The 15,513-nt window shown below is 28.7% G+C and overlaps 1 protein-coding gene across 2 annotated transcripts in view; it reads right to left on the reverse strand.

The window, feature by feature from the left end:
- Positions 1-208: 208 nt before the first annotated feature.
- The window catches only part of LOC113377101 (G1/S-specific cyclin-E), a 79,959-nt gene continuing 64,654 nt past the window's right edge, over positions 209-15,513 (reverse strand). For both annotated transcript variants that reach the window (XM_026617296.1, XM_026617297.1), the window contains exons 6-8: positions 14,025-14,316; positions 1,583-1,785; positions 209-1,337 (exon numbers count right to left, since the gene is read on the reverse strand). In XM_026617296.1, coding sequence (XP_026473081.1) covers positions 1,191-1,337; positions 1,583-1,785; positions 14,025-14,316 — 642 coding nt within the window. In that variant the 3' untranslated portion in view covers positions 209-1,190. The remainder of the gene's footprint in view (positions 1,338-1,582; positions 1,786-14,024; positions 14,317-15,513) is intronic.

The raw sequence follows: 15,513 nt of genomic DNA on the forward strand, positions 1-15,513 counted from the left end.
TGCGCTCTATCTAAACGTTAATATTAAGAGCTAAAACTTTCAGAGAATTGTTTTTTATCTATTTGGAACCATTTGAGCCCCTTGGAGCAAGGAAATTCGAAAATGACCATTTTAAGGACCACCCTAATATATATATGCATATATATACATATATACATATATATATATATATATATATATATATATATACATATATATATATCTGCGGATCGATTTGTATTGGACAAAAAATATCGCTTTGGCACTTATGATTTATGGATTCTAAAGATCAAAATGAGAAACTTTGCTTAAGAAATCATACCGATAAAATGAATTCTGATGTCCTGTGCATTGACCCAAAGGTGAAAGTTAAATTATGAAAAATATCATTTTGACCATTTGGTGTGCCCCAATCGCGTCCAAATGTTTATATAATGTATACCCACTAACTTTGAAAGGCCAATCCACCAATGCCTGTGTTTTACCCAATGGGACCCCTGAGAGGTCCATCATACAAAAAATTACAAAAAAAATCATATTTGGCACTTGAGATGACAAAATTCAGCAAATAATTTTTATTACAAAATTTATTTAATGATTACATAGGAAAATGAAAAACTCAATTGAACTAAGTAATACAAAAGAAATTTATATAGTATTATTGCTTGAAGTCTTGTGGTTTCAAGCCTGTAAAATTTCGCACGGCTCCCACATTTTCTATCAATACATTTAATTGAATGTCAATCATACATTTACATTTGGATGCGACCAGTGCACTCCTAATAGGTCTAAATTTAACCTTTACCTTTAGTTCAAGGTCAATTCACGAGACATCAGAATTCATTTTAGAAGCATGGTTTCTTGAGCAAAGTTTCTTATTTGGATCCCAAGAAACTGAAAATCGCATGTGCCTAAGCGCATTTTTAATCAACCCGCCCTAATATGTATACATATATATGCACACAATATATATAAATATATACAGCACATGCAATTCACATCTGTGTATTATAAAGCACAGTCTTTTTCAATTAATTACATAATAAATTATCACTAAAATTAAATAAACATAAAAACAGATCAACTTGGAATTTTGTTCATTTGTATGATATATGTATACTGAGGCACTAATGGTTATAAGTTTATTGTCAATATTCAACTATTATCTATCATAGTCTATTCATATGCACTAAACACTAAAGTACACAAATTTATAATGAAGTTGCACTCTCTATTAACTTTCTACTAGAAGCTGGAGGTGTTAACAATCCTGAAGCACCCTTTGATGACTGCATAGGTGCAGGCGACCTTTCTATTAGAAATGTTGTTGGTTCTTGTAATCTGAGCTGCACTGTGTCCTGAAAGTTTGTCAAATATTCAGAAAATCAAAACTAGATCAAAACTACAATCCCACAATTTTAATATATGCCTATTAATTGTATAAAAATAATTAAACTACATGCAAGATATTTTAGTTAGTTTCAGTCAGAAAATTTTTAGTTAGTAAGTATCATATAGCATAGTTAAAGCAAAAGTTTTCCTAAAATAATATTTTTCATTAATTTACCCTTAAGAATTAAAATAATGTTTTTATTATACTCACAAACATATCAATAGATGTGACATGTGTTTGTAGAGTATGTGATTCATCTACAACTAAATTTGGACATATGTGCTTCAATCCTGAACTCTTTTGAATAGCGTCAGTCAGTATTCTAACTGATGGCATTGTTGTTTCTTCTGCTATTATTTCAAAGTATGGGGACATCCATATTACACAAGGTTCTAAATTGCTCCATGAGAAACCTAAAAAAATATAATAATGTAAGAAAAGCAGCTAGTACATCCGAATACTAAATGATGTGATCAGTTGAATCAAAGATTTTGGATTTAATATTTACAAAAACCGAAGTAGCTAGTACATTCAAATACTAAAAGATGTTATCAGTTTTATCAAAGATTAAACTTGATCACAAAGATTAAAAATTTTGGATTTTATATTTACAGAAACGCAAACAAAGAAGTGACAATGTAATAACAACATGGTGGGTTACCAAATATGTTGGTGTATATTGCATTTAATAAAATGTAAAACTTTGTACCAACATGAGGGCCTTAGTGAAGTGAAGTAAATTACCTACTAAAATAAATATCAAAATACAATATATTAAATTTACTTGAAAGTTCTGTCCAAAATTGACATTACGCCACATTTATTGCATGTTTCACTTTATATTTTTATTGCTTAATGTATACATATTGACATAGAACATAACTCTAATCAAGTTGATTCATATTAGCCCTAAGTATGTAACGATAACCGTGGCGACTAACAAAGTTCTTTTATGCTACTGTATTTTAAACAAATTTCACTAACAAGGAGAAACCCTCAGGTTTATGCTTCTGGGATTTTGATGAAATTTGGCATGGTGATAGTGTTGATAGTCAAACTGAACTCCAAAAAATATTATAGGCCTATGAGATGTGGTTTAATTATAAAAATTAATTTAAGTTGCAAAAAATGAGCTATGCGCTATCTCCGCACATAGCTTTCCCTGTTAATATTATGTCGAGATGGCTGAGCGGCTATCGTTGCCGATCGTGTGCTTTTTGTGGAAGTCAAAGGCTGATATGCGCTAGTTCGAACTGGTAGAGTTAAATATTTTTTTTATTTTATTTTTATATATATCTGGTAAATTATTATAATAAATAATAATAATTATTAATTTGTTACATATACTACATAAATATATAATATTTATATTTATATATATATATATATATATATATATATATATATCTTGATATTGTTTGTTTCGACTTTGAAACATTATATGATACAGTTTTGCAGCCACAAGTCGAAAAATAAAACCAGAACGTAAATATAAATCTTTTTAATACGTTTCGAGCTATTCTGCTAGCTCATCATTCAGCTAAAAAACAAACAGAGTAATAAAACAAAGTAACAAAATAAAATAAAACAATTAAAATTATACATACCAAACCAGTTTTGCAAGTTATTAAACATTCAAAAAATTATTTTATGTAAAATTTGACAAACATGAATATTTTGTTTTAAAAACAAAAAAATATGTATATATATATATATATATATATATATATATAAAATTTTGAAAAATGAAATCAAGTAATCGAAATATATCAAATTCTGAAAGATAAAAGAAAATAAAAGAAAATATTAAGTGGTAAAAAATTGTTCAAATATTAAAATATATCAGATTTACATATATTAATCAAATTTTGATAGCTGTCAAAAAGTAAGGAAGAAGAAGTTCTCTTATTAACACATTCAGAATTTAAAAAAATGAAAACAGATTCAGCAAACCTTCTCAGGTCAACATTTTGTTCAATATATAAAATAACTGGATTGTTTAGGTCAAATGTGTGTTTAAAATTTTGCATATGGTCTGAAAGCATTGTTTTATATTGATTTTTATTGTTTGAATTATATTTATGTTGAAGCATTCTTTTGTATATATACTGTGAACTCTCCCCAATATAGAATTTTTCACAATCATTACAATTCACCTTGTAAACGGAGTCAACAATTCTATTTTGTGGTGTTTTTGATTTTAAAGGAGTATACAAAGAATTTAGAGTATTTTCAAATTTGGAAACTAAAAGAAAACCTTCTTCAGAAAATATCTTTTTTAAAAAATAAGTAAAATTGCCTAAAAATGGTAAGGAAATAATACCTTTATAACGATTTAGAAAAGATGAAGAATTTATTAAACTAGTATCAATAGGTAACGAAAGGTTATTATTATTAATGTTAATTTTATTATTATTTAAATACTGCATACGGTTTTTTATAATATTATTAACTAATTTTAACGGATATGAATTGTCTACAAGAATTTCGCGGATTAAATCTAAATTTTTGTTCCAAAAGATGTAATCACTTAAAAGAATAGCTCTATCAATTAATGAAATAATAATAGAAATTTTGATCGAACGGGAATGAAAGGAAAAATAGTTAATGTAACGACCGAACCAAGTTGGCTTTTGATACCAATTTGTATAAATTTTGTTATTATTAAATCTAATAATTTTAATATCTAAAAAGCTAATAGAATTGTCAACCTCTTGTTCACAAGTGAACTGCAAATGTTTACTGAAAGAGTTAAAACAATTCAAGGTATGGTTCATATAGTTATTATCTAAACATAAAAGAATGTCATCAACATATCTAAAATATATGAAGGGTTGAACAGGAAGTTTAGGCAAAACAGAATTTTCTAGAAGTTGTAAAGTCAAATCAGCAAGAGGGGGACTAACACTAGAGCCCATTGGCAAACCAAAAATCTGTGAATAAAATTTATTCTCAAAACAGAAATAAGTATTACTAAAAATGAATTTTAAAATGTATTTGAACCAAAATAAGTTTATAGAAGTGTGGGGTTGGATATCATTCCAACGATCTGAGATAGCATCTAACGCTAAGTCCCAAGGAACATTAGTAAAAAGCGATATGACATCAAAACTGACAAAAGAAAAATCAGGAGGAATTTGCAAATTATTTAGACGTTTAACTAAATTGAAAGAATTGGAAACATTAAATTCCGACAAAATGGTAACCTTAGAAAGAATAGTGCTGATGTGCTTCGTAAGTTTACTTAAAGGAGTGTTAATATCAGAAACAATAGGTCTTATAGGTAAATCTGGTTTATGAACTTTAGGAAGACAGTATAATTTAGGAAAATTAGGATGAAAAACTTTAAGCGAATATCCTAATGAATTAGTAATTTGTTTTTTGTCAATTAAATTATTAATAAGTTTTTGTGTCTGTCTATTTAAGTGATCTGTGGGATCGTTGGCCAATTCGCTATAAAAAACTTCATCCTTCAACAAGTTATATGTTTTTGAAAAATAATCTTCCTTATTGAGAACAACAGTGAGATTACCCTTGTCTGCTCTCGTAACAATAATATCAGGATTGTCCTTCAAAAATTAGTTAATAATATTATAAAAAACCGTATGCAGTATTTAAATAATAATAAAATTAACATTAATAATAATAACCTTTCGTTACCTATTGATACTAGTTTAATAAATTCTTCATCTTTTCTAAATCGTTATAAAGGTATTATTTCCTTACCATTTTTAGGCAATTTTACTTATTTTTTAAAAAAGATATTTTCTGAAGAAGGTTTTCTTTTAGTTTCCAAATTTGAAAATACTCTAAATTCTTTGTATACTCCTTTAAAATCAAAAACACCACAAAATAGAATTGTTGACTCCGTTTACAAGGTGAATTGTAATGATTGTGAAAAATTCTATATTGGGGAGAGTTCACAGTATATATACAAAAGAATGCTTCAACATAAATATAATTCAAACAATAAAAATCAATATAAAACAATGCTTTCAGACCATATGCAAAATTTTAAACACACATTTGACCTAAACAATCCAGTTATTTTATATATTGAACAAAATGTTGACCTGAGAAGGTTTGCTGAATCTGTTTTCATTTTTTTAAATTCTGAATGTGTTAATAAGAGAACTTCTTCTTCCTTACTTTTTGACAGCTATCAAAATTTAATTAATATATGTAAATCTGATTTATTTTAATATTTGAACAATTTTTTACCACTTGATATTTTCTTTTATTTTCTTTTATCTTTCAGAATTTGATATATTTCGATTACTTGATTTCATTTTTCAAAATTTTATATATATATACATATTTTTTTGTTTTTAGAACAAAATATTCATGTTTGTCAAATTTTACATAAAATAATTTTTTGAATGTTTAATAACTTGCAAAACTGGTTTGGTATGTATAATTTTAATTCTGTTTTATTTTATTTTGTTACTTTGTTTTATTACTCTGTTTGTTTTTTAGCTGAATGATGAGCTAGCAGAATAGCTCGAAACGTATTAAAAAGATTTATATTTACGTTCTGGTTTAATTTTTGACTTGTGGCTGCAAAACTGTATCATATATATATATATATATATATATATATATATATATATATATATATCTTGATAGTTTTTTCGACGTTGAAACATATTTCAAAGTAACTAGCAGCCCATTCGTCGAAATAAAAAAGGTATAAAGTGTAAATACTTTTATTTATACGTTTCGACACAAGATGCGTGTCATCATTCAGCAACTACAACAATTTGAAAATTTTATTACTAATATAAACAACAATATAGATTAATTGTAGCATAGAGAAACATTATACACACCACAGGACAAAAACACTCAACAAAAATTTATTTTAAAAAATTAAACTTAATAACATATTAGAGAAAAACATTTTTTTAGAAAAAATTATGAATAACTAAAAGATTTGAAACTAATTTGACTAAAAGTTATAAAATACATAATTGTGAGACGAGAAACACGCCCATACCGAGCATCCAGACTCGACTGAGGCGTATTGATAGGAATGGGAGGGGACGCATCAAGGACAAAATTCTCGAAGCACGAAAAACGCCTCGAACAAACAGTGCTTGAACTGGAATTGATCAAAAGGAAAAAGAAAACCATGTAAACGTTAGAACAAGAAAAAACAATATTGTAAAAAATAATAAAAAGAGATAAGCAAATTAATTTTATGTTTTTTTAAAAAAATCAATAACAATCTGATAACTATCATGTAAAAGGTGGGATGAATTGCGTTTATTAACACAAGAGGAGGAATTTAATGAAATAAAAAAGGATTCAGCAAATTTTGTAAGGTCACTATTTTTTTCGATATAAAGGATAACCGGATGGGAAGTGTTAAAAGTGTGATTGAAATTGAGCATATGATCTGAAAACATCGTTTTGAATTGGTTTGGATTTTTTGAATTATAAATATGTTGATTAACTCTCTTATAAATATACTGGGAACTTTCTCCAATATAACACAAGTTGCAATCATTGCAATCCAACCTGTAAACAGAATCGGTGACCCTATCAGACGGGGTTCTAGACTTAAGAACCGAAAAAAGGCAATTAAACGTATTATCAAAACTAAAAACTAATCGGAATCCTTCTGAAGAAAATAACTTTTTTAAAAAATACGAAAAATTGCTTAAAAAAGGTAAACAGATAGTTCCTTTGTATTGGGCGGAAGAGGAAGCTATTGAATTTGAACAAGAAGGTGAAAATGAATTATTAGAATTAGTTTGCAAATAAATTAATCTATTATTAATGATGTTGTTGACCAAGTGCGAAGGGTAACTATTGTCTTTGAGAACGGAACGAATAAGAGTCAAATTTTTTTCCCAAAACATACTGTTACTTAGTAAAATAGCCCTGTCTATAAGAGAGATAATGACAGAAATTTTAATGGAACGCGAATGAAAGGACAAATAATTTAAATATCTTCCTGACCACGTTGGTTTCTGATACCAATCAGTCAGGACAGAATTGTTTACTTTATTTTTAGTGATTCTTAAGTCTAAAAAACTAATAGAGTCATCCGACTCATACTCACAGGTGAACTGCAAATGTTTGTTAAAGGAATTAAAAGAGTCTAATGTGTCTACAATCTGAGAATCGTCAAGGCACAACAGAACGTCATCAACATATCTATAATAAAGGTGAGGTGGAACCGAAAGATTAGATAAAACAAAATTTTCTAAAATTTGTAGTGTTAAATCAGCCACAGGGGGGCTAATACTAGACCCCATGGGTAAACCAAAAATCTGCGAATAAAATTGATCATTAAAACAAAAGTAGGTGTTAACAAAAATGAAATTTAAAATCGTCTTAAACCAAACCAAGTCAATCGAAGTGTGTGGTTGGATATCATTCCAGCGGGCAGAAACAGCTTCTAAAGCCAAATCCCAAGGAATGTTCGTAAAAAGGGAGATGACATCAAAACTAACAAAGGAAGAATTGGAAGGAATTGTAAAATTCTTTAAATTTTTTGCTAAATCAAAAGAATTGGAAACATTAAATTTAGATAAAACAGTAACCTTAGAGAGAATGGAGCTGATATGTTTGGAGAGTTTACTTAAGGGAGAATTCAAATCGGAAACTATAGGTCTGAGAGGTAAATTAGGTTTGTGAATTTTAGGAAGACAATACAACTTGGGAAAACTGGGATGAAAAACTTTTAAAGAAAAACCTAATGATTTGGAGATTTGTTTTTTTGTTTGATCCGCCGCGTTCTTTCAGACTTTTAATAGCGTTGTTTACCATTTCAGATGTAGGAGGATGGGACGGCTTCACTCGCGGTTTTTTAACATATATATATATATTTTGTAGAGTTTCGAACAAGAATCCAAAAATAATACAAAATAAAAAACAAGAAAAGTTTTTAATAAACAATTTCTTTATTTAATTATTTGTTTTACTGTCGACGTTTCGGAACTAGGTACGTTCCATCTTCAGGACATCTGTCAAGAAACATGATCTTGATGAGATTTTAGCAAACAATATGTTTAGGAAAAGAAAATAGATTTTTCTTAAATAATAAATTAATTGCAAAAAAATATAATAATGTACAGAAATATGCAATGAACAACAGGCTTAATTTCTTGGATGTATCCGTTTACAACACTAATAACTTTATTCGAACAAATTGGTATAGAAAAACTACATGGTCGGGTAGATACTTACACTATTCCTCATACTGTCCCAGAAACTATAAGATAAACACTATTATTTCCCTTACAGACCATGCTATTTTGTTGTCTCACCAAACTTTCCATCCACAAAATTTATCCCTAGTAAAAATAACTCTAATTGAAAATGGTTACCCTAAAAATCTCATTCATTCAGTTATTCAAAAAAGACGAACTTTTTTAAAAACACAAATTAATTCTCCCAATACCAGTACCAACATCAAAAACACCAATCTTATTTACTGCAGCATACCATACGTTGAAGATTTATATTATTATTTTGCAAAAATTTTGTTAGAAGAAAACATTTTAGTATCAGGCTCATCCTTACACTCCTTCAACCAATTCTTTACGAACATTAAATCCCCTACCCCATCCAATCTCAATACTAATGTAGTATACTCTGTTTCTTGTAATGACTGTGCTTTTCAATATATTGGACAAACCTCCCAATATGTACACAAGAGAATGAGACAACATGAACTAAGTGTGGTCCACCATAAACAAAAAAATTTCAAAAGTACCCTAGTACAACACTCTATAGAAAACGCCCATTCATTTAATTTCACTCCAAAGATTTTATATCATGAAAGTTGCATCTTTAGAAGGTTATACGCGGAGAGTTGTCTCATTCTCATAAATGTTTCTAACAGTGTCAACATTAGATCAGATCACAACCTATTACATGACTCATATTTAAATTTTTTACACTTTTTGACAAACAATTAATATCGACTTTCTTTTAAGATCAACAATTTAAGTATTCACACCCTAACATATAAAAACACACACATACAATCTCACAGCTCTCGTTCAAGTGTTTACACGTGTTACAAAGGACACATCAGTTTCAATTTAGTTAATTTTCAAAAACCAATCGCACAACATCTAAAAAACAATATTATTTGTGTTTCAAATAATAATTTAAAAAAAAAGACAATTCTTTTAGTAATTTTGATTTACAAAATCTAATTATTCGGCGGAAAATTAACTCACAAATTCATTTTTGTTAAAAAGCTTGTTTAGTGAAAAAGTGCTAACATATATTCAAACATACAGGTAATTAATTCAACTTTGTCATTAACCTTTTCTTAAAAAATTTCCATAACTTTCAAAAAAATTTTCTATTATGTTTAATATCCTGTTCTGATAATCCACTCATTTATTTTTATCATTTTCATTTTGATCATATTAACATATTTCTGTACATTATTATATTTTTTTGCAATTAATTTATTATTTAAGAAAAATCTATTTTCTTTTCCTAAACATATTGTTTGCTAAAATCTCATCAAGATCATGTTTCTTGACAGATGTCCTGAAGATGGAACGTACCTAGTTCCGAAACGTCGACAGTAAAACAAATAATTAAATAAAGAAATTGTTTATTAAAAACTTTTCTTGTTTTTTATTTTGTATTATTTTTGGATTCTTGTTCGAAACTCTACAAAATATACACAAATCCAAGACTCTACCATTCAATATATATATATATATATATATATATATATATATATATATATATATATATGTTTAATTTGAGTTTAATATTCGGGCGTATATATATATATATATATATATATATATATATATATATACATAGCTGGGCATTAACTCGTTAATCCGTTAATCGTTAATTAACGAAGTTAACATTTTGATTAACGGATTAACTTTTAAGTTAACTTTTAAAAATGTTAACGGACACGTTAACTTCCGTTAAAATACCAGAAGTCCGTTAATCGTTAATCCAATGCCTACTATTTACCGCACGGCACCGCAAGATTTGGACCACTCCTGAATGATAAACAGTGCCAACTTGCCGCGGCATTTCACCCAAAGTTCCCGGTTGATATGGCTGGAAACGTATGACAGCAGTAGGGTGGATGCAGTAAGAAAATGCATGGAAAAAAAGGTAGAAGATGCCTTACGACAAGAAGCAGCGAAAAATTCGAAGGACAGTTTAAGTGGCGGAGGGAGCAATGCCAATAACAACGATGATGACGAGGAGAAAGACGTTTTTAATTCTGTCTTCTCTTTAAAGAATAAAGCGCAAAGTCTGCTGCAATCCTCGGGGAACAGATATTCACAAATCTATTTATTAAATACAATACTGCTATACCCTCAAACGCTGCAGTTGAACGTTTATTTTCCACGGGTAAAGACATTTTGACACCAAAACAAGCCTCGCTTTCAGACGAGAACTCGAACATGTTAATGTTCATGAAGGGGAATATGCACCTTATGCCCGACGCTTAACCCGTCGCGCGTTTCCTATTTTTCGCAAAAAAAACTCTTTCCCTTTATTTAGAAAATTAGTTGGTATTTAGCCTTGAGGCAAGTTACATGAACTTCCCGATATGTGTAAATAATCGACTTAATAAACAAATTAATTTATGATTGATTAGAAGTATTCCGAGAGCTTTTATTACGCATAATTGAAAACGAACGAACACGTTAACTCGGAGTATTTTCTAAAAGCAAATTTTCACTAATCAATAATTTTTATAATTAAACCAGTTTTCTTAGGACGTTAATGGTTTAGTATGTTCATTAAGACCAAGTAATCTATCGTTATACAAAGTAAATCATCTAATTTTAATTTTAACAAACGTCAACAAAACTACTCATTTTCTCAAACTTTGATGATTTTTTAAAATTAAACTACTTGTCGTAAGGCCGTAATATTTGAGTAAGTTCTATAAGACCATGATATACATCGCCAAAGAAAGTTTGATAACAATCGGCTTAAATTTTGTTTTCAACAGTTAATTACAAGGAAACGGCTCGGTACATTTTCACCTAAAACCAATCAGTATTATTCCCAACTAATATCTTTCGAACAGTTTTTTATTTTTTAAAATCGAGTCTGTAGAATGAGTTTAAATGTGGACAAAAAGTTAACACTCTTTTTTAAATTACAAAGAAACGGCTCGGCAGATCGTCTCACAAAACTGATAAACTATAGTGCTCATTGAGATACATCGAATGGCTTTTAAATTTCTGAAAACAGTTCAGGCATTTTTGAGCAAACGTCGATGAAAGGTCTAATTTTGACAAACTTTTGCAAACTTGCAAAACAAATTTTTGCAAGTTTGCAAACTTTGACAAATATTTAAAGCTAAACAAGTTGTCGTAGGGCGGTAATATTTTAGTATGATCTAGAAGACTATGATATCTACCGTCAAAAAAAAAATCATAAAAATTGTCGGATTTTTTTTTAACTTTATTACAAGAAAACGGCTCGGCCGATCGTTACGAAAAACTAATCAGCACGATTCCGAACCAATATCTTTCGAACGGTTATTGAATTTTCAGAATCGATTCAGAATTGCGGGCTAAAACGTGGACGAAAATTTTGTCACTTTTCTGCTATTTACAAGGAAACGGCTCGACAGATCGTCGCACGAATCCGACAAACGATAATCCTCATCGAGATACATCGATTGGCTTTTAAATTTTTGAAATCGGTCGAACCGTTTTTGAGAGAACGTCGATTTACGGCAAAAAATCTGTTCACACGCACACACACATACTTTTTCCAAATTTGGTCTTATTCGATTCAGAATGGCTTGAAACGTCGAGAAAACATAAAATTAGCAAATCGGATTTTTTGATGAAAACATAAATTTCTCCTTCGGGAAGTTAAAAATTCTTGTAAAAACAATATGCAATCATAAAAACGGAAAGTTGACCAATAGCGTCATTATCACGGTGTGTGCATAAAGCGCGTCGCGCTATTTTCCTTATACACACGGGGTTAAATTACACATTTGAATTATACAAGTATTTTGTTTTTTCCAGAACCTAAACCAATAAGTTTTTTAAGTTTACTAACACAATGATATAAAAATGTAATTTTACACATATTAACGGATTAACGATTAACGTTAACTTGCGTTAATTCTTCCGAAATGTAACGATTTAACGTTTAACGAAGCTAACTTTTTTTGTAGCGGATTAACGATTAACGAAGTTAACTATTTGATTAACGGTGCCCAGCTATGATATATATATATATATATATATATATATATATATATATATATTATATGATTCTGAATTTGATGTTGACATATGTATTAACAAAGTCTAGTAATCGGGTATAACAACAATAAAACATGAATTTCTTTCAAAAATTTATTTTAAATCCATACGTTTCGGGTATAATCCTAGCCTTCATTCAGTGGAAACTAAAAATAAAATTACAAACTAAAAACAATTGAATTGGAGTGAAAAGAAAAATAAAATAGAAAATAGTACTTACAATCAATAATCTTAGTATTAAATTGGAAAATTTTAATAATCCATGGTATCAGGATATGGTAATACACTACACTATGTATTATAAACATTAAACTTGTATTTACACAATATTTTCACAAAATACTAATTTAAAAAATCACAATTGGATAATGTGTTGTTCGTAACCACTGCCGTAAAAGGTCTTTTAGCTGAATTATGAGACACATCTAGTCTCGAAACGTATAAAAAATTAAAATAAACTTTCTACATTCGACACATTGGCTGTTTTATTCATTTCAATATGTTTCAACGTCGAACAAAAACATTTTTCGCAACTTGAATTAATTTTTATATTTAAACCACTTCTCACAGGCCTATAATATATTTTGGAGTTCAGTTTGACTATCAACTCCATCACTATGCGAAATTTCATCAAAATCTCAGAAGAGTGAACCTGAGGTTTCCCTTGTAAGGAAAAAATGTTACAGAAGCATGTAGAAGTTTATTGAAAGTGTTTGGTGCAGATACAGTTTTTGATAGCATATGCAAAAGATGGTACAAAAATTTTAAAACAGGCGATTTCAACCTTCCTGTTCTGGGCGAGCACCTTTGATTGACAACGATGTTGTAAAGGTAATGTCAGAGCAAGTTTGTTTTCTGATAACATTGGAGATTGCAGGAAAGTTTAATTCAGCTCAACAAACCATTTCTGATCATATTAGAAAGATAAGATTAGTTTGAAAATATTCAAGATTTATTAATTGTTAAATTAATTATAATCCCACAAAAATGGCAAGCTGTAGATCACAATTATTTTTTGTTGAGCTAATTGATCCAGAAAGTAATAAAATTTACACAATTACTGTTACGGACCGTTGATGATTATTGACGCTCACAGTATCCAAAACGAACGAAATTTAGTTATTGATTCTAAACGCTTATCGGCCATCTCGAACACTAAAAATTTGTGCTTATAAGTGTGAGCACTCACAGCGCGTAAGCGTCCAACGCGAATGCACTCTTAGTCAGGCCAAAAATTTAAAAACGAATATGTCAAACAAGGACTGGTTCAATTTTTTGCATCTAAAGATGAAACATTTTTCAAAAATTAAATTATTCAATAAAGTTAATTGACAAAAACAAAAAAAAATGTAACTTGGTTTATTCCACAAATGGACAGAACATTCCGGTAGACCTAATATTATTACCTGAAATATTCATTGCATGTGTTTTGTTGAACGTAAGGGCCATGGCAGATGCTGCAATAACACTGTAGGAAAATGATGCCATAACAATATCCATTGAACAGAGATCTAATAATTTGCAAATCTGGGAAAATTCTATGCCAGAAAATTGTGGCAAAATGAAAGAATCTTGAACATTTGACAACTTTTGTTCCTTATCTTCCTTGGAAACAGTGTTCCTCAAAGAAGTTGACAATTGCATATAAACACTAAGCCATCCGACAATTGTTATTGGTGTTATATTCCATTTTAAGGCCTAAAATAAAAATTAATATTTAATAATATGTAGAGAAATTTAAACTGAAGTGAATAAAATATAAAATTAAAAACAAAAAACCAAATTTGTCTTTAAAAACAAAGTCTTAAATTTGCCTAAATAGAAATTAAGGGCTTGTTTATTAAATGAATAAATAAATAAATAAATAAATAATATATATATATATATATATATATATATATATATACATATATATTTATATATGTTAAAGAAGTTAGTTTTGATGTTGAGAAATATGAGTAAGTTCTTCAAGGGCAATACATCAAATAAAAGGAAAGATTTAGAAGTTAATCTTTAATTTGTTCCAAACGTTTCGACATAAGATTTTATGTCATCATCAGTGGATCTACAGAATGAACATTGAGAAATTAATATAAACTAGGAAAAAATGCAGAAATTGGAAAAATAACTATAGATACAAGTATTATAATTATAACAACAATAACAATTATAACTAAACAGATAGACAAACATAAGAAATGAAAAGTAAAAAGAAATATATATATAAACATACAAAAGCATAATACATATACATAAATATGCATATAAACAGTACATATATATACAATATACATGTACAAACACATATGCATATTATATATATATATATATATATATATATATATATATATATATACACAGTAGCGGCGCTAGGCGTCGGCGATCGCCGACGGCCTCGCAAGAAGCCCCGAATTTTTTTTTATTATTTAAAGTTTAGTTTTTAATTTTGATTTAGTTTTTTATGCTGATCTGCGAGTAAAGAAGGTGATTGGTGGTTTACGCGCACTCTCATTTTACTCTCCTCTCTCTTATGGACACGATCAACTAATATAGTCTGTCATCACTATAGATTATTAAATCTAAATAACTTCGCGCAAGACTGCCAATTCTCTGGTTGTTTATATTTGTGTGTTTCTTATGTGAGCATAATGTAAATCATTATTCCATTTGGGAATACAAACGAGTAGTTATCTTAACAGTAAATAGATATTCGAGGAATAAAATTAATCAATGCTCCATCAAAATTGATCAATGAGAAATAACAATGGTTTAAAATTTTTTTAAATAAATATTATAAATACTGTTAATTTGAAACTAATCATTGTTTCACACCGTCAACACAAGGGATATATTTTTTTAAACATTCTAATCGGATGATGACTTCTTCCAAAATCA

Source organism: Ctenocephalides felis, unplaced genomic scaffold (assembly GCF_003426905.1).
Source record: "Ctenocephalides felis isolate EL2017-DRISC unplaced genomic scaffold, ASM342690v1 CF-g0.4_SCAFFOLD_01886, whole genome shotgun sequence".
NCBI lineage: Eukaryota > Metazoa > Arthropoda > Insecta > Siphonaptera > Pulicidae > Ctenocephalides > Ctenocephalides felis.